Source organism: Telopea speciosissima, chromosome 10 (assembly GCF_018873765.1).
Source record: "Telopea speciosissima isolate NSW1024214 ecotype Mountain lineage chromosome 10, Tspe_v1, whole genome shotgun sequence".
Taxonomy (NCBI): Eukaryota; Viridiplantae; Streptophyta; class Magnoliopsida; order Proteales; family Proteaceae; genus Telopea; species Telopea speciosissima.
In genome coordinates, this window is record NC_057925.1 from 6,045,519 (window position 1) to 6,071,988 (window position 26,470).

The window sequence follows — 26,470 nt, forward strand, 5'->3', positions numbered from 1 at the left end:
AAAACTATGAAAGTGGACAGCTCAGATCTATCTTATGAATTCCTGAAACGTCACAAATATTTAACAAAACCAAGAACCAAAATATGCACCCATCAGATTAAAGGGTTTGCTGTTGCCATTTACTTTGGACGTTGGGTAGGGAATGGGCCTAGGGTGGAGAGGATCAAGCATACACCTAATATATATGCACATGCATATATTGATTAGTAATCTTACTTTCTTGTCCTTTTACTTCCAATGAGAATCAATTTTGACAATGATAGCTTTTGATAATTACAAAATGATAAATCATTATCAAATTATTTTTGAAAACCCTTTTATCCCCCAGACTTGAAGAACTCTTAGGAATAAGATAAGGGACAGTTCAAAAAACGATTCCGAGTTCTAAAAACATCTATAGAAGTGTCATTTAGACGCTCCCATGTATAATTCCTTCCATTTTGTCATTTGGCTTGTGAGGGAGATTTATTCCCTTTTTGCATTGATTCATAATTATAACAAAATTACAGTACAATAGTCACTAATGTTGAGATTCAGTGTTAATAATCACAAAGGTAAGCCCACATTTCTCTGGTTGACATGGTTTTAAGCCTATTTTTCAAAACCTGACCAGGCATCAAACCTAAAAGGAGCAGGGCCCACATTTCAATCCAATTCTGATCTGTTATGAGCTACCAGACTGCAGTTTTAGAAAAAACAGAAATAAAAAGTGATTAGAAGTTCAAAAATAACCAACAAAAAAAAACAGGAATATGGGAGAAGACCATCAAACACATTTTGTGTTCGGCAAAAAACCTGACAATTTGGTTCTGATTATTGTCTACTGTGGTTCATATCCAGATCAAACCAAAACTGCAATTCCAGTCTATCCAAGTTTAACCGTCCAGTCTCGTCCATTTGGTTCTAATAGCAAATTCCCATGTCTGCCACGAACGAAAGGATATGCAATGGCCAGAGAAGTTAAGGACCCCAGAAAATTTCAGAGAAAAAAGTTAATGTAGTAGGATTTGCATTATGGCCAGAAAAAGGAACAACTCGGGTATAAGTTTGCTTGTTTAATTCCAACTGAATATTAATTCAATCTATGCTGCAAAAATGAGCAGCAGACATTTCTATTCAATTAAGTTCAAGCAGTAATGGATACCTGTACCTCAATTTCAGAGTAAAACTTGGTTAAATAAGACATACAGAAGATTCAACCACACATTTTCCCTTGCCTTTTTGTGCAATGCTGTCAATATATAAATAGGTGCGTCGCCGACACTACAAATGAATGATTCCACTCCATGCGGGGTCACAGAGTAAGGTGACACAAAGGGTCAATGGAAGATATGGAGAACCAGAAAGCTAAATATACAACCTCTTCCAAGCACCTGATAATGCAAAAATATCGTACAACCTCAGTCAGCTTGTAGGCAGTAAAGCTGACGGATATTTCCAGATGCTGCCATATTGAAAACAGAATGCAGTTAGCCCTCTTATCCACCAATGAGATGCTGTTTACGAGAAGCACATACAATTTTACATGCATTAATCAAGTCCAACTTAAATACATTTAGGAACAAAGTATTGTGATGCCAAGTGAACTTTATTAATCATTGGTCTCATTCATCAGCAAAGCAAATATTGAGCACCAACAGCAAATTAGTCCACAGGCAGAGGAGATTCTTAGAGTATGAACTAGGAGGGGATGTTCAATTACAGATCAGAAAGCAATCACACAAAATTAACCAAGGTCCACAGAACTACAAACTATTTATCGTCTTATTTATAACATTTTTTTTTTATTGAGTAAAAAAATGAAATAAAATTCTGAAGCATGTAAAAATAGTCAAATCTGCAAATCCACTAGCATACCAGTAAGAAGAAAACATGTTGGCATGTAATATTGAGCTACTAAACATTTAGAGACATGTAATATGTGAGCCATACAAGAATTCCATTAAATTATTTATATAAAAAAACATATGTACAGAAAAACTATCATTGATCAATTGTCAACTGTTGGTTGAACCGTGGGTCAGAGAGAGGGAAGAAAAATAATAGAATTGATTGATTTAATGAGAGAAAGGCCCCTCTATTATAAGTTACAAATAATAGAAGCTAGACAATGTGGGACTAAAACCCACATAGCCGACATAAGCTAATAACACTTAATAACATAAAATTAACCCCAAAAGGACCAGAATACCCCCACGGTATTCTGGTGTACATTATTCTAACAATCCCCCTCATACTAGATTATACAAATATGAAAGAGGGAAGATCCAACGTGTATTAAAGAAAAAAACTCCCTACTAAAGAAAAACTCTCTCCATAATAATGCTAACACTCCCCCTCAAGTTGGCGCATACAAGGTACTAATGCCTAACTTGAATAAAACGGGAAAAATAAGTTGTAGCAGAATCCAGCTTCAGAATGAATGCAGCTCCCAAATAGACCTTCAAGAACTTGAAAAAAATAGACCTTCAAACTTGGACAGACTTGATCAGCAAAAAAGGCATCTCTCACCAATCTTTGTCCAATAATGAATCTCTGAAGTATAATCTTGAAGATAAGCAACTAGGGTAGCCGGCAAATGAGTCAAGCAGCAGTAAAGAAGATTAAGCAGCGGAAAAAGCAACCAAACTGTAGGATCTCATATGGGCAGGCAATAACCAAACATCTTCAAAACTTTAAGGCCAACCTTATGACAAACTTTAACCCAATAACAAAGTAGATACCCATTGGCAATGGTGAAACCTCTGACCTTCTATGTCTTGCACCAAGTGTCCTTGCATGTTCTGCTCTCTGCAATGGCTGCAGGTAAACTGTATATAATCCCCCCCTCACGTGTAGTGCACGTGGACATAAGAGAGATGATTTTAGAGATAGGGCAAAACATAACATTCCAGAATTTGTCAATGGCTGCCAAGGGTAATGGAAAAAGAAGAAATGGTAAAGAGAATACCATTAACTTCCAAGGTGGTTATGGGGAATGCCAAAGGTATGTTTTGGGAGGTGGTGAAAGAAAAACAGCAGTGGGATAATGAAGTAGGAGTAACTTATGCAACATATAAAGATCCAACCATCTTCCATCGATCAAACAAACACTTGTGATGGAAACTCCAATAGGGGAGAAACTCCTAACTCCAATACTCAAATCTGACAAGTATACATATCTGATTTGAAGTAAGGAAAGGCTCCAGTCTTCAAGGCTTGATCAATCTTCAAACAAGGAGGAACAAGTGTGCAAAAATTCCAATGTATAAAGTCCCACATACTAAACAGTACTAACGAAGATATTTGGGCAGTAATGCATGGAAGAATCTTCAACAAAAAATTGGATCAGATCTGAAGTAGTAACAATGCTAGGATTCAAGCTCCAAAGTGAGCCGGATATGAACCAGAAAAGCTCCACATAACTGAATAGGTTCGTAGGTGTAACCAATAATCGTGGAACACACCGTAGTAATCCCAAATAAGCTGATCTCCAGGGTAGCAGATGCGAGTCTTCCATAACGAAAGAAATTTGATCTCCAATAAGAGGAACTCAGGCATAATCATAGGGCAGCAGTATTCCACATGAAGGCAGTAGTAACACATCAACTAGTCATGCTTACAGAAGCCAATCAATAACACCAGCCAGGTAGGGAGTGAAGCTCAAAATAACCAGCAAAATAAGATAAATAACCAGACAAATCCATAGGCAGTTGAAGCAGTCAGCCATAGAAGAATAAGTAAGAGAAATTGGTTAAACATTGAAGGAACCAAGCCAACAGAATAAACTGTAATGTTTACCAAAAAAACTGATGTAAGATGCTGAATCATGGGCTAAATACTCCTCTGATGTTTATAGAACTCTCCTAAAAAAATCAGCAATAGTGGACTGCCTTAACCCTAAGATCGATTATAGCCAGGGTTTTGTAAAAAAACCCTGAAAGTGAATATCGATTGTAGGGAAGAGGGCTTCAACAAAAGTGAGGATGAGTTGTCAAAGGTGCTGGCTTATTGTAATACATGCTGACCACAACTGCTGAAATGGATCTCCAGTTCGAATGACCAATCTCCTTGGTAATTGAGACTGGATCTTCATGTGGGAGAAATACCAAAATCGCAGAAAAGGAGGGCAGCAGCTATCTTGTGCAATCAACAAAAACTTCAATAGCAACAAACAACCCTAACCCTAAAATCGATATGGGTCAGGGTTTTGAAAAAAAAACCTGAAAATAAGGATTGATTGGGGTTAGGGGTCTTCAAACACTTGGAAAGAGGCTAATACTGAGGTCGAGTGGTCTTTGTAGGTGGAGCAATCATCCCTCAAAAAGGCAGCAAGAAATCAAACTTGTAACCCTAATATCGATTTGAGTTAGGGTTTTAACAGGGAACCATAAAAGGCAGAATGTAAAGATTTTGCTGTAGGGACAGATCCAGCCATCAGATTGTGTTCAAACTGAGGTCGATTAGGGCTTGGATTAGTTGGGAATTATCCCTGAAATATTGGCTGCATCTGACATGGGGAACCCCAAAATCGAGTGGAGTCAGGGTTTTTCTGACAAGGTGAGATCGATTTGGGGATTGAGGCTGGAAAAAATTAAGCAAAGATGGAGATAAAGAAAAAGGGAAGTTAGGTTTAGGAATAGGGTAGAATAGGGCTGGAAAAAGGCTGCATAGGGTGTTCCGAAATTAGAGGATCAGGTTTATAGAGATCTGATCTCAAGAAGGGGAACTCCAAATCGCAGATGAGGCTTCCAGCAGGGTTTTTTAATAAAAAACGATAGAAGAGAAAGGGGGGCAGCACTAAATCATCGATATTATGTCTACCTCATTAGTGCTGCCCCTGTTTTTTGGGCTGAAAGGGAGAAGACCAGGAGCAGGAAAAAACGAGAAAAGGGAGAAGAGGAGGAGAGATCGATTAGACGAAAAGAAGGGAGAAAATAGGGTTTTTTCTTCTCTCTAACCTAGATCAGACCAGCTCTGATACCATGTTGATTGAACCGTGGGTCAGAGAGAGGGAAGAAAAATAATAGAATTGATTGATTTAATGAAAGAAAGGCCCCTCTATTTATAATAGAGGGGAAGTTACAAATAATAGAAGCTAGGCGATGTGGGACTAGAACCCACATAGCCGACATAAGCTAATAACACTTAATAACATAAAATTAACCCCAAAAGGACCAGAATACCCCCACGCTATTCTGGTGTACATTATTCTAACATCAACATACAATTCACACATCATAATGGATAAATTTTATTTGGCAAAAAATAAAACGGAGAATATGTAAATGAAACTCTTACCATCATTCCCAATAAACCTAGTCACACCATAAACATGGCCCACCACAAAATTTTTAAGAAAAAAGGGGAAATACACCTGAGGTTCCTAACTTTAAGGACTTAAGGGTAACTATGCCATGGGTTATCTAACGCTTGAAACCTGATGTTTGGGGTGCTTCAACCTGGATTCCATCAGATAACTGAAATGGAAAATCTGTTTATACCACAATACCCCTATACAAGTACATGATCAAACAACCCCAAGCTTCTACATATTTTGAAAGATATCAATTGGAAGGCTATGGTTCACCCACCATGTTTATCATTTTTAAATCTTTTGAGTTGGATTATGGCCATTCATTCAGCATTTTAAATTATGGAAACCACTAAGCTTCACTATATCAATGGTACAATATTGAAATCATTCATTCAAACCTTCATCACATGATTGAAACATTGATTACATGACTGGATGCTTCTGATGATCTGATCATAGATCAGAATGTACCATCATGTTTATCATAATCTAAAATGCTAAATGAATGATCAAGATCAAATTGAATGCCTGAAAATTCTAAAATATAACGTTGAATAGTATCCTTTTGATTAGTATCTTTAGAAGTTTATGATGCTGTTATATTAGATTATACCATACCATCATATTTTCCATCTTAATTTAAAATGCTAGATGAATGGCCATGACCCACATAAAAGGATTACAAAGCTTAAAACTTGATGATTGTACTCTATCTGATGCAGGGCCATCGGCAGCCCAGACCTCCTTGGCCCCCTGACTAAGCCTGCAGCCCAGGAGAACCAGACCAAGCTCAGACCTTGTGTGGTTTGGCCAGGCTTAGCATGCATGGGATATTTTTGTAAGGGGCCAATGTGGGCCCAACTTTATTTAGTCCTTGTCTTTTTAAATTCCTAGGCAGCATAGTGTTTTTAGTTAGTTGTCTTTTAGTTAGGTGTCTTTTCATGTTCCTAGGCAGTTTTAATGTTTAGTTTAATTATTCTAGTTTGTAGTTCCTATGTCTTGGGAACATTTTTCTATTTATTGGTTTTAGTTTCTAGGTCTAGGTTTTATTTTCTATGCATTGGTTTTTGTTTAGGTGTGGGAATTCCAACACTCTTTATGTCAAATGCATGCATGATGCAGGACAATCTTGGACCGGGCCGACCCAACTGGTGCGCTACATTGGACCAACCCAAACACAGTTGAACCGGGTCCAGTTTGAGTGTTTGAATCTAGTAGCATTTTAGGAAGTTTATTTTATTTGGAAAATTATTATGTAGTCTTTTATTTTAAGGTAGTTATTAGACACAGGGAAATTTCCAATTTGAGTTTTATTGGATTTCTATTGTAGTTAGCCTAGTTTTAGTAAATAATTAGGAGTCTTTAATTTTGGGTGCCTTTTATTTCTCTTTATATATGATGTAATTCCCCATCATTAGAGATATGCAAGAATGAATTGAAAAAACAAAAGTGAATTTATGCATGTGCACCCCCCCCCCTTCTTCTTCTCACGGCTTCTTCTCCCCCCCCCCCCCCCCATCCCCCTCTGATTTCATCTCAGATTTCCCCTCTCCTATTCTGTCCCCCATTAATGCATCTCAAGAGGATGCTTAGTCTCCTCTTCCTCTATAAATACCAAATCGTGGAGGCTGTTTCAGAAGCCAGAATTTTAACAAAAAAAAAAAGAAATCTTTCTTTGAAAGACTATATCTTGTGGATCTCAGGTGGGTTGTGGATTCAGCTATCATATCCAAAAATGGTGGGACTAGAGAGGGTAATAATGCAAGTACAGGAGAATATAAAAAATTATGCAAACCTGAGAGGGTAAGCAAGCCAAGATCGAATCTGGAAGAGAATAGGATAAGTTGTAGAGCTCAAGTCCCACCAGTCTACCAGCCGTAGGAGTTCCACCTGGTTTGCTGAGTCTCACAGCTCTTGTTACTCACAAGGGTTCTCACAAGAGGAATTTTGTTTTCAAACAAAATTCTGGGTTGCCTTTGAAAGCAGCCAGTACTTGCATTATATAGAGATGGTAATCTTGAGTACAACACAATAACATTAAGAGACTCTTAGAATTCCAAAACCCCTTTGGAATTCCCCATACATAGATAATAATTCCTAGACATGGACAACTATCCCCAAGACATTAAAAACTGTTCCCAAGACAATGAAACTACAATCAAGATATAATAACTACTAAGCTAAGAAAACTAAAAGACCAATTAAGACTACCTACCTAGGAAAGTAAAACCCACTACATTAATTCACCTAGGAATGAATATAACCTACTACTAAGCCTAATCCCGTATGCCTTCCTTGTACCCACATTTTAGGCCCATTAAAGTGGCCCATTACAAAGAAAACACATGGAATCAAAGGCCCAATGTATACATCCCCCACCCAAGGCTTATTTCCAATAAAATAAGCCCATTATGCGACTTATCTGCATCAATACTACCAGTAGAATATATTTAATAAGGGAAATCAGGTTGTAAAGATGCGTCGGTAGTATATTATCATAGAATTCCCTAGCTAAAATTCCTAATATGCGTGACAAAATTCCAGAACATTGAATAGCAGTAAGAACTAAGAAGATACAGTGGAGGAAAAAGTGAAGGTTGAGAAAGAATAGACAATTACCATAAAGCCAGTCTTTAAAGTAGATATGGAGAGCACAAGATAATTCCCGTTTGCGGCTCTCTTCAAGGTGCAGATCTCTCAAAGCTTGCTTAATCTCTCCTAGATTCTGATGCTGCAAAAGAATCAGTACACTTAAATCTTCAGCATAAAAGAAATGTCAAAAGAATAAGTTAAGGTTAACACTGAAGCAGCGAATCATACACCCAAGGCTTATAGCATGTGCAAGGGCATTCAAAGGTTTTGCCCAAGATATTAGCACAAGAAACTTGATAATGATGTGTTCAGTAGAGATGTATAGTGCAGGTCAGGCGCTAAATCTTGGGTTTGCCATATAATTATATGAAAATTCCACAAAGCATTAAGCATCTTGCAAGCATCTCACTAATGTAAATGCATAAAGCCAATCATTTATGATGACATAAACCACAACCGGCAAGATTTTTTCACATACATTTTTCTGTTGAGAGGCCGTATAAATCTCAGGCAATGGAAAAGGGTTGTGCTTTGTGGATGCAGGTGATTCGCCTCCAAACCAATTAGGAATCTGTGGAACAAGACAAACGAATATGCAGCATAAGATAGAGAAACTTGAAAATAATCAGTTGGTCCAAGAAAAAGAAAAAATACCACATGGGTACTGTCAACATGAAATTCAATGAATCCTGAATATTTGCGCATACCAAAAAATTTGTGAACTGGTCAGGATCAAGGCATGTAGCAGACTCAGCTTGAACATCAGAGACCCCTGCGGGATGAGATAATGAATCGTGAGGATCAACCATACCCAGCACCAGGGGTTCATTCCATCTGTTGATAGTTGCATCAACACCAACTTGATTCATGTGCTCCTCCAGTTGTGGATAAAATGTATTATATGGAGCCACCTGATGAAAATAAACGAACCATCAAATTCAGTGACTCTATGTGAAGGTGATTAATGAGTGAAAGTTGTTGGAAAACAGGAATTTAACTTAAGAATAGATTTTAAGTTTCAGACACAATTTATCATGAGGAAAGCATATATAAAGCATATCCACTAATAAACAATACAGGATGTAATATTGAGAGCTCATGTACTCAATTAGAGAGACGAATCATAAAAATCTAACCCTAACTCAGTAAAGTGGTCACTGAATTCTATTTGAAGCCTAAAAAAATGGAAGGAGGTTTAAGTACCATTATTTTGAAAAGAAAATGTATCAATGTTGGGACAATCAAGTAGTAGCAATCATGAGAATAGTTCGTACCAGATACCAGGATCCAAATGGATCCAACCAATAGAATAATCTGGAGCCCCATAAAACTAGAACATGTTCATGATGATAAGAGGATGGGGATCTAATAGCTGGGTGGACCCTCCCATAAAAGATAAAATAGACCAAAAGAATCATGTTAGACAGATGACCTTAACCACATCTACTTATTGTTTCGAGGCCAAAAAGGTTTCATTAAGTTAAAAAGGCACCAAAATTAAGTAGTGCACAGATCAGATGTTTTACAATCATGTGAACATACTAATTTTAAAGTATACAACCTTAAAAGATTAGACTCAACCAGCTGTAGGTCACATGTTAACAAATGAGAAACAGCAAGTTATTGGGAGATCAGACCAATGTAAAGTACTTCCTGTAGCTCATAAGCTACCTATCTTTAAGAAACACTTGCATTGATGATAGATGATTAAAATAACGGATAAGTGATTCTGGCTACTAAAGCAAAAACATACATTACACTAGCAGAAACACATTCACCTGCAGTTTATGGTTATCACCAAGAATAAGTGGTCGCTGATTTACACCCAGGAAGAACACACACTCGCGACAGTTGGCAATGTAGATACGTTTAGCTGCCACAATCACTTGCACACGTTCACAGTGCTCCACTCTTACAGCCTGTTGACAACAGAAATAATAACTTAGAAGTAGTATTCAACTCACAGCATCCATAAAGTATAATTCACTATAATGACAGTTATCAACAACAGGGATAAGCATCAACCATTTAACTGATGAAAGCATGCATAACACATCATACGATCAAATCCAACAATGCCTCAAATGCAAGTCAACCTATCTCCCACACAACCCAACCTAATTCAAATTAAGAACACTACATTACTACACCCACCAGCTGACAGTTGGAAATTGTGAACTTTATGATCAAAACCTAAATGCCCAACTAAAGCAGCCAGCCTACAAATTTAATGTTATTTTTCATCCCTTTTGACCTAGATCATAATTCCATCCATGCAATAGAAACCTATCACAGCCTACCACCTCAAATTGGGAGATTTTGATCTTTGTAAATCAAATTGCATTGAAACCGCCTTTTTTAAAACTGATCAACATATTTAGGTGTATTACTGTACTACAAAATTCCATTTCAAAGTTCAAACCCTAAATCTAGCTTCCATATTTTCACCTCACTTGAAAAACCTTAATGACCTACTATGGATTTTCATTAAAAAAAAAAAAAATCTACTTAACAAGGACACAGACACGAGTCAGTGTCCCAAAATGGACTATGTATCTGACATTGCAACACTGAAAACTTGACAAGTAGATGTGTCTGTATATGTATATAACAATTAAGTTCTTCCTTTGATGGTCACTTAGCTGTGACTAAATTCCGCTGCATCTTCATGCCACTATGCACAATATATTTTCTGCTCTGGCAACCTTTCCCACCCCCCCCCCCCAAAAAAAAAACAAATCCCACCCTTTATTTTTTTCTACAAAACAAAGAATATATGTAGTATGTAGTAGTGGGACAATTGAGCCAGCGCCCAATACATGTCACATAGTTTTTTGGCTACCAGGAAATTAGAAATACAAGAACCCTTGTTAAAAAGTCCATACTCCTACTAATTGCATCCCTTTTAGCCTCTACTTAGGCTCAGCTCTCATATTGCTCCTCAAGTTCAAAGTTGCTGCTATATAAAGATCCTGCATAAGGTATAGTTATAGGGCTAAGGCAAATATATTTTAGTATTTTACATGATGTTGGATGAAGCCCAGACAACAACTAAAATGTTCTCTCTAACTGCAGCTGTGTGGGAAAAATGGCTATATCCCAGATCTCTTTCTCTACTTTCTAGGGAGAATGACCCATGTATTTGATGGAAGAGACACTTAGGGGCTGCATGGCAACGTTTCTATTTCAAATTAGTATTTCTGAATCATAAGTACTTTTTTGTGTTTCTGTTAATTTGGAATACTTTTATACCAACAAATGTTGTATGGTAAAACTGGGGAAAAAAAAGTACTTCTGCCACTAAAAAAAAGAATAGAAACATGTAGGGAATGCATCTTAACAGAAATATTTATTTTGTTTATACCAAATTACATAAAATACCATCCTACAATCAAGCATAGGAAGCATGGTTTAAAGTATCAACCGATACGATACGATACAGACAAATACATATCGGTATTGGTCGACACCGATACGATACATACCGATACGTCTCTTTTTTCTTTTAATGGACTGTCTCGAATTGTATCAAAATGCATCGGCCGATACGATACGATACGACCGATACATATCGATGGTGTAAAGGGTTTTGTGTGTGGTTTAATACGTATCGATACATTACCAATACATACAATTACCATCTACATTCCATAAAAAATCCATTTTCACTCACATACTCGATACAACTCCTAATCTAACGAAAAAATGAAGGAAACTCTCCACCAAGAATCTAAAATTTTGCATTTGCAACAACCATAACCTTATCCCAACTAAATGGGGTCGGCTACATGGATCCAAAGAGGTCATGACAGTAATAGAAATAATAGAAGTAAAAGGGAGTAACAAAAGTAACAAAAGTATAAAGGAGTAAAAGGAATTAAAAAAAAATAAAATAAAATTACTAGGGGAAAGGTCTAAGCAGTAGTCAAACTAGCATCCCAGGAACATCCCCCTACAAGGGGTCGACCACAAGGGTCCTCGTCCTCCAAACAACTCTATCCGCGGTCATACTAAGATCGAGCCCTACTACATGCATATCCTTTCTTACCACTTCCCCAATAGTCATTTTAGGCCTGCCCCTACCTCTTTTAGCTCATTCAAACTGAATCTGGCCACTCTTCCTTACTGGTGCAGCCATGGGTCTCCGTTGGACATGATCATACCACTTCAAGCAGCTCTCACGGAGTTTGTCCTGGATTGGTGCAACTCCCAATTCGGTTCTAATACAATCATTCCTTACTCTATCTCTCCTGGTCTTGCCGCACATCCTCCTCAACATCCTCATCTTCGCTACACTCATCTTATCGATATTACTCTTCTTAACATCCCAACATTCCACCCCATAAATCATCGCTGGTCTTATTACTGTCCTGTAAAATTTCCCCTTAAGCTTAATCTTGGTTTTTCACACTTTTAGACTAAAAAACGAATCAATGAGTGCTACAACATCATCCTTTGCATCATCCAATACTCTTCTTGGCTATAGACGATTACAACATGTAAGAAACCTCATCTTTTATAACAATTCCAATTTCATGCTCTTTTTTGGTTATACATTATTCACCATTTTAGTGTTTATGCATGGCACTGTTATATATTGCTTATTTATATTATTTTTTGTTCCAAAAATGTATTTTCATGTGTATCTTGACCATTTCTATATGTATCTGTATTGTTCAATACGTATCTCCGATACGATACGATACGTCTCTTAAAATCACCCGACTGATACGATACCCGATACCGATACTTTAAACCTTCATAGGAAGTTAGTCCTAGTTGATCATTCTCCCTACTTTGACTGCTACTCTTGTTCTTCCAAGGTTCTACTTCTTATAAGAGCCTTCCACAATGTTAATCTTTTCTCTCCATTGAAATAACCTTTCTTCACCTATCCAAAAAAAAAAAATTCTTCATAAATATTAATGTTAATGATAATCCATCATTACCATCCCTTCCTGTTAATCCCATGTCAAACAATTCCAATCCATCACGAAGCTTCCAATTCACAAAGCTTCAGAGAAGGAATAAACCACTCCAGAATCTTCAAGAAACCCCACCTCCCGTTGTATATCTCTTTCCTGAACCCACCTATAAATAATTGATTGATTTAGTGCAGAAATCCAAATATCCAAAATTCTCTCTCAATTGTTGAGTCTCTTTTGCAAACTTAGCTTAGACAGTTCTCTTAAGAATTTCAGCAAACAAGAAGAAAGTATGAAATTAAAATGTCCATCTCTCCATCACTCTTCAATTGGCGGTTCAGCATATTCGATCCCATCCAGAGCTTCTTCTCTGACAATTCCGACCTCTATGGTATTTCCACCAACACAGAGATCGATTGGAAGGAACCAAACATGCCCATGTCTTCCAAGTGGATCTTCCAGGCCTCACCAAGGACGACATGAGGGTTCGTCAGATCACAATGGAGTGGAACGAAGTAGAACCAGTAAAGAATGACGACAAGTGGCATTACAAGGAGAGGACAATTGGCAAGTTCATCGGACGGTTCCGTCTACTAGAGAACGTGAAGATTGATGAGATAAAAGCTACGATGGAGAGCGGAATATTTACAGTGACGATGCCCAAGGATGAAGATATCAAGAAACCAAAGTACAGAGCCAAAATTAGTGGTGATGATTCTAGTAAAGATATAGAGAGAGCAAGAAGGATCTCCATATGGTCTTTATAGACCTAGAAAAAGCCTACAACAGAGTTCCTAAAGAGCTAATCTGAAAAATCCTAGAGAAGAGGAGTGTCATGTAAATACGTAGACGTTATTAAATATATGTATGCTGATGTGGTGACTAGCGTTAGAACGGCAGAGGGCCAAGGAAATGAATTCCCAACCTTAATTGGGTTACACCAGGGATCAGCCTTAAGCCCTTATTTGTTCATGCTTATCATGGATGACTTAACCAAAGGCATACAAGATGAGGTCCCATGGTGTATGCTTTTTGCAAATGATACTATATTGGTAGATGAGACAAAAGTAGGGATTAACGCCAAAGTGGAACTATGGAGATCAACCTTGGAATCAAAAGGTCTAAAGATAAGTAGAACTAAGACCGAATATATGGTGTGTAACTTCAACAACTCTGAGATGGAAAATGAGGTGGTTAATATTGGTGAGAGGGAGATCCCGCAAAGTGATCACTTTAGATATCTGGGATCAATCGTAAATAAGGAGGGCAACATAGAAGAAGACGTCACCAAGAGGATTAAGATAGGGTGGATGAAGTGGAGAGGTGCGTCCGGAGTTCTATGTGATCGCAGTATCCCTTTAAAGCTTAAAGGAAAATTCTATAGGTCTCTCATTAAACCAGTTATGATGTACGGTGTGGAATGATGGGCTGTGAAGAAGTCTCATAGAGATAAACTTGGGGTTGCTGAGATGAGGATGTTGAGATGAATGTGTGGGAAAACTAGAGCTGGGTTGGGTGTAGCTCCAATCCATGACAAACTTAGAGAGAGTCGTTGGAGGTGGTTTGGCCATGTTCAACAAAGACCTCCGGATGCCCGAATTTGGAGGAGTGTCCTAATTCAGACTGAGGGAACCAAAAGGGCCAGGGCAGACCTAAGATAATCATTGGAGAAGTGGTGAAGAAAGACATGCTTAGCTTAGGCCTTGTTCCTGGTAGGCTGGTATGTCTTCAAATAGAGCTGATTGGAGAGCAAAGATCCATGTGGTCGACCCAATTTTGTTGGACCATTGTGATGTTGTTTTACACTCCTTTTTCAAGGCCTAGAGCAGAATGTTGGGCAGTCAAGAAGCAGTACGTAGCTGAAAAGGGTCGATGCCCTAGAGTTTGTGTCGATGTTGAATGCCACTTCCCTTTACTTCTATATTCATTAATAGTTTGTCCCTTCTTGGATCCATGTAGCCGACCCCATTAAGTTGGGATAAGGCTGTTATACATCAACTTGATTTGGAGAAAGGACATCAGATGGGGAAAAAAAATGAATTGTTTAGCCAAATAAACTTCTAATAATAGTCGGAAAAAAATTGAGATCAGTAGCATCAAACAAGTCATGATCCATTAATTTACATTTAGGATTTCCAGAAATAGATAGTGCAAAGTGTTCATACATACCTTGCCAATGGCTCCAAGAACTATAGTAGCATCAGAGCACCCATAAACAGTGGCATATCTTAAAGGTGCCAATATGTAGATCACTGAGTCATGACAATTTAAAACCTAAAAGGTCCAAAAAAAAAAAAAAAAAATGTTAAAACATATATTAGAACCTAAAAAAGTTTCATATAAAACTCATCATAAAGAAAAGTTAAAAATGAAACTTAAAAGTTTCCAGAAGTACATGTAGAGACAGAATTATACAAGCAATTCAAAAGGGAAAATCACAAAAGTAAAGGTGCATATTTGGATAATGTGACCCACTAAAGGCACAAGAATCCATATAAATACTTCTACCATGGCCAGTAAGCATCTTGTTTATAGAGGCTTGTTTCTCTCCTTGTGATGCCAAAAGAGCTATAAAATGTCAGTGAAAGTGATTTCTCTGTTTCCGCTATATCTTCTTAAGTCTAACACTTCTTCCACCAAAATAGGAAAAAGGACTGTCCACTCTACCTCTCTTTTGCTTGAATTTCTTCTAAATATGCATCCAAACAAGCTAGCATCTCTCTCTCTGGGTAAGGATGACAAATATATCAAGTGTTTACCATGGTAAATACAAAGGCAAGAAATATTTGGGAATAAATTTCAGAGGCTTTGGTCCCGGTTTGATGTGCAAGGCAGCTTCCAGATGCAGATGCAGATGTGGACGTGCAAAATTTGAGCAGTTTTCTTTCTTAAGGCTGAATATATGGAAGAAAATAATTGGTCATACTAAGAGGGTGGGGTGGGGGAAGCGGCAACAAAAATAAAGGAAGAATTCTATAAAACAATATAACATCAATTTATCTTGCTGATTAGGAATAAATTCAATGATATTTGTCCAGAAATAGACATCACAAAATTTAAGAAGCATTGGAAATAAATAAATGCTTCTGCTGCAGCACGTATCTACAGGTGAAGAATGAATCTGCATACCAAGATATGTAAAAGTAAAAAGTGCTTTAACCCTTACCTTTACAGAAGAGCCTTTAAGATCAGATGCTTGCTTTACAATTGAAGTTTTGGAAATTCCCTCTACAAAGCTAGGACTTCTCATACCACTTGAGCCCTTGAATGAACTTGTGCATGCATCAGCCATAGCAACATCCTGATCAGAGTTATTGGGTGGCCCACTTTCTTTTGAAGCAATTCTTTCAGATATATTTTCTAAAGCAGTGGTTATATTCTGCAGAATCCAGTCATGAACTTGTGATGCAGGAACAGGAACAGCTGGCATGTCGGGATCTGAATTTGCGAAAAATGGTGCAGCTTGGCTCAATGGAGCTTCAGATCCTTTTTCACCGAATTGCATGAGAAACCCAAGGTGCTCAAACCTCTCTAAGGTCAAAACCTGCAGACAGGAGTTAATTAGCTATTCGTCACCAACTCCAAGCAGTAGGATAAGGTTTAATTTTGTCACGTTGAGTTCTGTTAAACCTTTCAAAGCTTCTGAGTTACAGCTCTCAGAAAAGTAAAAGAAGAAATGACACAGGATTGTCCGAGTGAAACAAATAGTTATTTGAACAAGAGAAGATGGAGAGTAGTTATAAAGTAAAAACTGGTGGCAACAATTACCTTTTTCTAAAAGCATAATGAGCATATAAGATGGTTTAAGTATTGAATTAACACATTTCATGGAGAAAAAGGTAAACTGAACAGTGTATCACCATGGGAAATTACATCAATATACAAAAACCAATACTTTATCCCTCAAAACTTGGAAAAGGAACATGCACAAATGGATCAGTGCACTAGAAGTGTCAAATAGGCAACTGCTTAGCTTAGAGCCTATACCTAACAAATGTATCAGGGTCTGAGCAAGCATCCAAGTACTCCCAACATAGTGTAAAATAGAGAAGAAGAAAATGAAGAAAATATTTTTAATCTGTAAAAATACAGTGTAATGTTATGTAGACAAGGTACAAAAGATGCTTTTTATCGTCCAGTGTATTGTTATGTAGACAAGGTACAAAAGATGCTTTTATCGTACTTTTTTATAAGAAGCAACACCAGAGTTGTTCACCCCCCCCCCCCCCCAAAAAAAATGAACAGAAATAAAATAGAACCATATATGACCAGAATGTATTCTGGCTTCCTTCCGCAATAGAAATGATATAGACATCCACTTTACTATACATGCATATAAAGCATTTCTATCTAAAAGCTACTTTAAGGAGTTCTTAAAGGAAGAATACAAAATTTGGGGCATTAATGAGTGGATTTAAAAAATGCTCCACCAACTTGAACTGGTACCAGTGTGCTACTTTTCTTCAGTCATAATATCTGTTGGGTAACTTCCTTTTAGCATAAGTGATTCAGTAAAAAGGTTACGGTATGATTAGTTTGAGAGTTCTAATCTAATTCAAAGTATTTAGTTTCTATTTAAAAGCTGAACTACCCGTAATTGATGGCTTTTGGTTACATAGATGCTACTGCCCAAGTGATCGACGGTGGTTGGCTTGTCCTCCCTTTCTACTTTATTTTGTTATCAATCTCTTCTCCTTTTCTCTCTAACAATTCAACTGTTGAATTCCTTTTGCTTTCATTAATTCCTCTGTATTCTATCAGTCAATGCATCTCTTTTGCAGGTGCGAGATTGATGTAGTGGCATTCGAGTGACTGGACTGACAAAATAGATTTTGGAACCAAAGCCCAAGAGCTCCAATTCATTCTCTACGCCATTAGGCTCAAGTTTAGGTCCAAATAAGACGCTTAGGTGGTAATTAGATAGTCTTTTAGTTAGCTGGGACATTCTTATAATTCCTTTGAAAATTTCAAGGGCATTCTTATAATTTTACTACATTTTTTTGTGCGGCTCAATGACAGGTTGTGGGGTTTATCTAGTGTTTAATTAGTGTCAGTCTAGTTAGTGTTGATGTTTAATTCGTTAGGTAACTTATTGGATGTTTAATTCGTCAGGTAACTTATTGGATGTTTAATTATATGAGAATTTGTTTTAAGTGTTTGAAGTTCCCTCAAACACTATTGAGTTTTTTATACAAGAATGTAATATCCCGAATGAATTAGGCAGTTGAATAGAATTTTATTTCATGAAAGTGTTTGGGCTGTCAGCTCTTCTCCTCTCCTCTTTTCTTCTACATTATTGTTCATGTTATTGTTCGTGGGTACTGTTCACAGTCCCAAAACAGTCTCCTATTATTGATCTCCTCTCTTTCTCACTATTCTTCACTTTTTTCCCTCCCCTGCGATATTCTGCTCTTCTTCCTTCTCTGTTGACTACCACAAGTACGGTACTAGGTTATCAGCCATCTGGGTTTTCTCTACTACAGCTAAGGTATTATTATTTGCGTTCTGTTGATAAGAAAATTCACTTCTGATCCGTTATGGAAATATCTCCCAGATTTCAAAGTTCTCTGCAATACTTTAGATCTGTTTCTGAATTTGAATCTTACAATTCTGTTTCTAGTTTCATTCCTTCTGTTTCTCAGATATAAAATTAGCTACTCTTATTCTGTAATCTGTTATTAAAACCAGATTTGATTTTCTCCATTATTTCCTACTCTGTTCACTTATCTGAACCTGTGTTATCACTATTAAGTTCTGTTAATGGCCATCACATATACCATTACCTCATTGGGCCTGTTTGCATCTGTTATTCATATACATTGGATATCAGACTGCATAATCTGGTATCAGAGCTAATTCAGACCTTAGTAGTAAATACATGTATTATACGCGTATCCGAACGTCTTAATGAAAAAACCTGTATTTAACCGTATATATGCACTTATATGGATAAAAATACACTTTTTATCGGATACCATATTATACAAGTATAAAACGCATATTAAACATATAATACGTTTCACTTAAGTTTTTTATATTATTAAAAAAAAACAGAAAAAAAGTGTCAACTCACAAACCCTTGCCCTTCCCGATTTCCAGTGTTTCAGTTCTTCTCTCCTCACAAGAACAAAACCCAATTTGAACCCTAGCTGTCGCCCCCATCTTCTTCTGTCTCTGTTCTTGTTTCAGTTTAACGGCGGCCATAGAATCAGCATCTAAGCCTCAATACCCTGCTCCCTTCCTCTTTTCCGTCTCCGATTAATTACAGCGGCAGAAATATGTATTCCAAGGCGATCACAGCAATGGACTGGGCAGAGTAGTGCGGCTGCACTCTGTTCCTCTTCTTCTCCATATCCATTCGGCCAGCAGTTGCAGCGGTGGAAAAACAATATTCCATGGCAATTGCAGCGGTGGACACTTTGTTCCTCTTCTCTGTCCCCGTTCGGCCAGCAATTGCAGCGGCAAATCTCTCTGTTCTCCGTCACCATCTGTAAGCTTTTTTTTCAGAGAATGCCAAGATATAAATTGAATTGTCTCTATTTGTTTGTATTTTATTTTTTGGGTTCAAGATTGTTGTGGATTTTGATCCGACTCTCACAGTTTTTTCGTGGGCTTTTTTTTCAGATTAAATTTTACCACATAGTTGTTGGAAGGTTCTAATTCTGCTTAAAAAAAACCTTTCCCATGCATTCTAATGTGATGGATGAAGAAGAATTTTTTTTTATGGGGTTGGGGGCTTGTGAAGACCGAAGGAGTACTCTTTCCCATTTAAAGAAGAATTGTTTTGAGTCAAAGTTTGGTATTCTAACGGGGGTGTTCTTCTAGATTTCTTTGAGATTTCTGTGATGGAATGATCTTGCCCTGTATTCCAATGGGGTTCTTCCAGATTTTTTTTTTTTTGAGATTTCTGCGATGGAATGATCTTGCCCTGTATTTCTGCATTATTGATATTTAGATATGTTAATGATAATCTTATTAGATGTATAGGAGATATTATATTGCGTTTATTTCAGTTTTGAGGTTTCTTTTCCATAAAATCATTGTCTACATGCTATTATTTTATATATTAGGTGGTTAAATGTCTGTTATATAGTGAATACATGTCCATAATTTTGCTTATAGAGAGAACGTATTAAACACGTACCATATCATTGCCGTACGCATTTTATTCATGGTTCAACGTCTTGGTTTCGGACCTGGTTTCAGCCAGGCAGAAACCCGAGTTGGGCCGAGATCTCGGCGAGTTGGTGCATTTGTTTTTTTTAACTCGAAGCCAGGTTTCGGTGGGTTTTTGACCTAGTTAAGTCATGAAACTTGGTATACAGCCTATTTTGGATTATTTAAACACAATAACACTATCAGATTTTGAAATATCAAAGTCCAAATAGGAGTTTGACTTCAGACCCTAAGTTGGTAGGCTACAATGTACTAATAGGCCCTATTTTACACATAACTTAGTAGTGGAAAGCATACAATTAATGTAAAATACCAAAATAATATCGAGATCTCGTCGAGATCTCGAGTCGATGCTGTTTCCTTAACTCGTCCTCTGTCTTGTCTCGGACCTTCAAAAAAATGAGATAATATCGAGATCTCACCGAGATAATACCGAGATCTCGAGTCGATGCTGTTTCCTTAACTCGTCTTCTATCTCATCTCGGACCTTCAAAAAATAGAGATATCTCGGAGATCTTGGCGAGATCTCGTTCCATGGTTTTATTACGCAGGATTTTTAAAAAGAAATATTACCGTCTGACCCGTTTAATTGCCATATGCATCTGTACCCGTTTTATTGCTGTTCCCAAACTTAGTAAGATTCAGACCTCCAATTCTGTCCCCCCCTTCACTCTTAAACATGGTAGCTAACAGTGCGGTAAACCAACAGCTCAATTCCTTTTAAGGAATAGATTAGGATCAACCTAGCTACCTTCACCAATCGAGTTTTAGCCCATGAAAACCCCCTCTGAACTCTTCAAACAAGTGTTGATAGCCTCAACACTACTGTTACATCTCTCCAGTCCATGATTGCATCTCTATAAGCTGCTATTAGCATAATTTCACCTCCAGACAAAGGAAAGAGTCCTATTCAGTTTGGAGATTCTTCCAATCTCAACCTACAACAGTCTAGTTCTTCTCGAAGCCAACCCCCATTGGTAACTCCTATTATTCCACATTCTTATCAACCTGAAATGAACTCTTTAGAGGGGAGTGGACTCTCGACAAGGGGATCAGTCTCATGCCATCACTCCACCATACCAGCAGCACCACCACCCTAGGGTAATGGTAGACCTTTTGATGATCCTCTTTATGGAGCTAAAAGAGGATCTAAACTTGATGTTAAAGACTTTTATGGAGATAACAATCCTGAATAGTTTCTTAATTGGTCTCATAATATAGAGGTATTCTTTCAATGGCACGGTGGATTAAAAATCAACAATAGAATCAAATTTGAGGCGTTGGCTTGGTGAACAGATGGGCTGAGATGAAAGAGGCCATGAACAAAAGATTCTTACCTATAGACTACAAGCAGCAAATGTGCATTCAGTTCACACAGTTGAAGCAAGGAAGTATGTCTGTGGAAGAATTTCTGGCTGCATTCTACTACTTGGTCACAAAGTCAAACTTTAAATAGGATGAAGAGGTGTTAGTAATCAGTTCGAAATGACTTGCACCCTCAAATTACTGTTGGTTTGGTTTATAGCAGGCTGCCAATGATGGATGGCTTAGTATAGGTGGTTTATCAAGTAGAAGAGAGTCCCTACAATTGAAGAAACTTCACAAATATTTTCTCTAAGGATGATAGCTCAAGTCAGCAATCTTCTCACATGGGAAAGCCTTTTAGTAAATCTTCCAGGAGAAAATGTAATTTTCCTTATCCCTGAGGGTGTGGTTCTGAAGAATCAACTTCAAAGACGAAGGGTGAAATACAACGCTTCTCTTGTAAGGGATATGGTCATTTTTTCTGCTCAAATGTCCTAGTTGTTAAATAACATTTTCTGATAAGGATGCTTTCAACATAGAGGGCTAGAAATGAAGCTTCTTCCTACCATGGACCTCCCAACACTTAAACTAAAGAGGACAAGAAGATCATTTTTTCCCTTGCATGTTGAAATGGATGGCATACTTGGCCTTCATCCGATTTCGATAGAGCCAAGCCCTTTTCAGAGTGGGAGAATTGGTACAGTCGCATTAAAGTGGCTGAACAGACACGATAGACTTTGGAAACCAAAGCCCAGGAGGTCCGATCCATTGTCTAAGCCATTGGGCTCAAATTTGCATCCAAATATGGCCCGTTGGTGGTAATTAGATAGCCATTTAGTTAGCTGCTGGCATTCTTGTAAACCTTTTAATTTCAGGGGCATTATTATAATTTTAATCTTTTATGTGAGGCCCAAGAGGGTGGACCAAGGTGCATGGTAAGGTTCCTCCATTATGACCAAGTGGTCACGGGTTTGAGTCTCTGGAAACAGCCTCTCTGCGAAGCGGGGGTAAGGCTACGTAGATTGTGATCCTCCCCAGACCACGCAGTGGCGGGCGCCTCGTGTACTAGGTACACTCTTTATGTGCGGCCCAATGACAAGTCGTGGGGTTTAACTAGTGTAAGTTTAATTACTATTAGTCTAGTCAATGCTGGCATTTAACTCCATTAGATTACTGAGTGATTTAATTGAATTTTTATAAAAGGAAGTAACACCCCGATCGAATTGGACAATTGAATAGAAACTTAGCTATTCTGCAATCTGTTATTCAAACCAGATCTCATTCTCTCTATTTGTAACATGACAATACTGTTTTGCCCATCAAATTAACCATGTGCTCATTAAAGAGCAAGAGTGAAATCAATTTCAATTTCAAAATTGAAACAGCTCCTCAGCTATTTCAGAATTCCTATTCCATTTGATTTCTAATTCGCTGAAATAAGGTGCAAAAATCAAACTAAACAATTTCCGAAATTGAAATAGAAATCATACCAAATCAGGCCTAAGTAGCTGCACTTGGTGTGGAACATTTAGAGACAAAAGTAGTTACCAAATATGATTCACAAAAAATAATATTTTGTAACTTTAATATTTGGACAATAATTTACGTAGAAAATGACTATATATGCATAATGCAATTGCACAGCACCCCATTATCTTCTTTAATAAATAATTTTCCCTTCTTAGAATGTCTAATGCTAAACCAAGTCAACCTAATCATTATCAAATAGTTACAAGACAGTTAAAAAGGAAATAGTAAACAGCAATTTTACCAACGATTCCTCATTCTCGCCTTCTATAGACTCTGCCAGCAGAGCAAGAATGTTTGTCATGTGCTTCTGTAGATAAGATAGCTGATACGCCTCTTCATCAGCTTGTGATGGCATAAATCGCCGGCTGTTGCTGCGCACAAGCTATAAATAATGCAAGGTTATTGTAGATTTGACCCAAATATGAATAACATGATCTTCAGGTTCGTAAAGAACAAACTATGTTCAAGTGTACTAAATTAGTTCAAATTTCAACTATGAAACTTGAACATAGTATATCTCGATATTGATAAAAGCCACTATGAATTGTTTCAACAACTAGAAAATGAGCATGTGTGAAGCGCAGGCATATTATTATAAACAATGATGTGTTATGGGATAAACTTATGTTTTTGTATAAATTCACAAGTACAAATACATAGGAAGATAGAATTGACATGCAAACAATATAAGACCATGTAAGATTTCTTTAGAACCTCCAAAACGTTTCTTTGCATTGCATAATTTGCAATAAATCCCAGAAGCAAATTCATCCAACAAGTCCAGATTAACAGAACCAGGTTGCAACCACAGCTGTTTACTAACCAACTGTCATACAAGGGAATTATACAACTTCCCAGGGAAAAGAAACATACTTTACATCCTCATCAACGAAATAAAGCATATACGATAAACTACCAGAAAGGGGGGGGGGGGGGGGGAGGGGGGGCATTAAGTCACAATTCTAGCAACTGAGACAACAATACAAGTTTCTGAAAAGATAAATTCTTGAACCGACACAGAGTGAATTCAGTCAATTCGCAGAATAATTCGAAAATGCAATCAAATAAACCAAAGTTTGGATAAAGCTGCAACAGAAAGTAGAAACCCATATGAACGAGTGTCGAATATCATAAATTCAAACGCAAGAAAAAATAATCGTTTATTACCTGCAATGGGGAGAGCGCCGATAGGTAACCATCGAAGGCGGAAGTGGAAGGCCAGACATCAGCGACGGAAGCGGAATCCTTGTGGGTCCTGGGGAGAAGTCTCTTGTAAGATTGGATGTAAAGGAAGAGAATCAGATCGTTAATATCAGCGCCAACATAATCCAAGTCCCCAGGCTTGGCGGTGACTAGAGGGTCTGAATCAGAGGGTAACACCGCGGCGAGGGTGTCAAGGACAAGGCGAGCATTCTCGATCGAGATCTGAAGCACTTGGGAAATGCCGTCGGCGTCGATTCGGAGGGGAGAGGAAGAAGCAGAAGCGTGTTGGATGAACTTCTCCTTGAAAGGGCCTAGGGTTGCTGTGCCATCTGAGAAGATGAGCTTCGGTATTGGAAGGAGTCCATGCTCGAATGGCTCTCTTCTTGCCCGAACAAAGACTGGTTCTTTCGTAGAGCTCGAACAAGTAGGCGTCGACGGACCGATTTCTTCGTTCATATCTCAGACTCAACCAAAGAGAAAGAAGAAGATGAAGAACAAGGGAGGAGAAACTAGACGATAGATCTCTGAGAATTGGGAAATGAAATGTGGGAAAGAGAGAGTCTGTGTGTGTGTGTGTGTGCGTGCGTGCGTGTGTAAGCTGCTTGAGAAGATGGGGGTTTCCGCTCTTACTCACAGGGAGTGATTAGGAATTTCATTTTCCTCCTGTGGATAATTGGGAATTTCATAGGTGTTAGTATTTTTTTATATAAGTTAAGACCTAGATTTTAGAATTTTTCTTTATTTTCAATCATGCCTTTGTTATTACCAAAAAAAAAATCATGCATTTGTTATTACGATATTTTCGGGACTGTTTAAATGATGCTTCTATATGTATATTTATAATGTGACACCTTTTTTCAATTGTCCATTGTTTCATTCACAAAAATTATTTAAGTTAGAGGTATAAAAGAGTTTCCAAAATTGATTTAAAAATAACTTATCGTTAGGTCATCGCCAAAAGCTGTCATGATCGTCATATCTTTAGAATACATATGTAAAATGATAATATTACTGTATTACCCAATGCACGAGGCTTCCATCATTGGGGGTTTAGGGAGGGTCATAATATATGCGGCCTTACCTCCACTTCATGGAGAGGTTGTGTCCGAACTCAAACTCTTGACCACCAGGTTGCAATGGAGCAACCTTATTGTTGTACCAAAGCCCACCTTCTAAAAGGGGAAAAAGTATGATTACAAATTGTTGACACCTTAAGGGTGTCATAAGAGAATCGCAATCTTGTCATTATTCCTATTCTTTTTTGTCTCCCCTCCTTTGATGAATCGAGATCGTGCATGGTTCTTTAGTGTACGTTGTGGCTATTACTTCTTATTTTTATTTGGTGACTTTCATATATCTCCTTTTGTATTTTCCGTTAATTCTCACATGAATGATATTTGTAATTTTTTTACTATTAATTCAAGTAACTTTTCTTTACCCAACTTAAGCTATCCTATTTTGGTGTGTGCAAGAACTACTAACAATACTCTAACAGATTCAGGTTGGGCATATGGTCCATTATACCTAGCTAAGTCGTTTCTTTTTTATAGAGTTGGGTTGTGTGCAAACAAGTCAGCTTGTAGAGGCAAAAGCTCATGGTCTTCTCAAAGGTCTTTTAACAACATGTCAGTTACGATGGAATGTGAAACACATTCGAACAGATTCTAAACAATTAAACGATATGGTGGTGGAACCGGAAAAGAATTGGTGGCCCTGGAATTCTTTTGCTATTTTTTAAACATCTTTTGTTACTTTAGTGAACAAATAATTTATTTTTTATTTGACAATGAAGTCATTTTTATGTTCAAATGTTTAGCGGAAAAAGCCTTAAAGGAGAAGACTCTTTTTTAGTTCATGAATTGTTGATGATATGAACACTCTTGTACATAGTCATAGTTTTATTTTTTTTAATTTAAGTTTTCTTTGTTTCCATAAAAAAAAATAAGAGAATCACTTTTTTAAAAGGTTGATTATAAAATAGATTTTTGGAAAAAAGATTGCCACAATGCCACTATGCAATTTTCCTCTCTTTTGAAATTTTTATTATTTGTTTTCACTTATTCTTAATAATCTAAACCTAATATAGATGATACCTTTTTCAGAGCACCTATTGGTGTGGCGTGCAGATTCCTCTCAACACTAACAACATAGCCACATAGGGAATCCTCTCCACTGATTTTTAATGATTAATTGTTCACAAGCCTAGATTCACTCCGGCTTAAACTTTTCGTGTGAATAAGGGACCATTATTTCATACTTTTCCACGAAATTTGTGCCCTTCTATTCTACTACATGGCAAAAATAATATATTAGAATCATACCAAAAGCCATTCTTTCTTGAGTGAAATGTATAAATCACTTATTCATATTCAAATGAATCTCTTTCTTTATTTTGTTGGTAAATTCCAAATGAATCTCTGAAGATACACATCAATAACATAAC

The 26,470-nt window shown here is 37.4% G+C and overlaps 1 protein-coding gene across 1 annotated transcript; it reads right to left on the reverse strand.

Moving 5' to 3' along the window:
• Positions 1 to 1,074: 1,074 nt before the first annotated feature.
• Positions 1,075 to 24,602, reverse strand: LOC122642724 (TBCC domain-containing protein 1-like). The gene is made up of 9 exons (XM_043836293.1): positions 23,992 to 24,602; positions 23,066 to 23,206; positions 15,980 to 16,357; positions 14,983 to 15,087; positions 9,667 to 9,807; positions 8,596 to 8,799; positions 8,367 to 8,459; positions 7,916 to 8,027; positions 1,075 to 1,444 (listed from the first exon to the last, which is right to left on the reverse strand). The coding sequence occupies exons 1-9, from the start codon at positions 24,481 to 24,483 to the stop codon at positions 1,401 to 1,403; spliced, it is 1,710 nt and encodes a 569-aa protein (XP_043692228.1). The 5' UTR covers positions 24,484 to 24,602; the 3' UTR covers positions 1,075 to 1,400.
• Between the last annotated feature and the right edge of the window lie 1,868 nt (positions 24,603 to 26,470).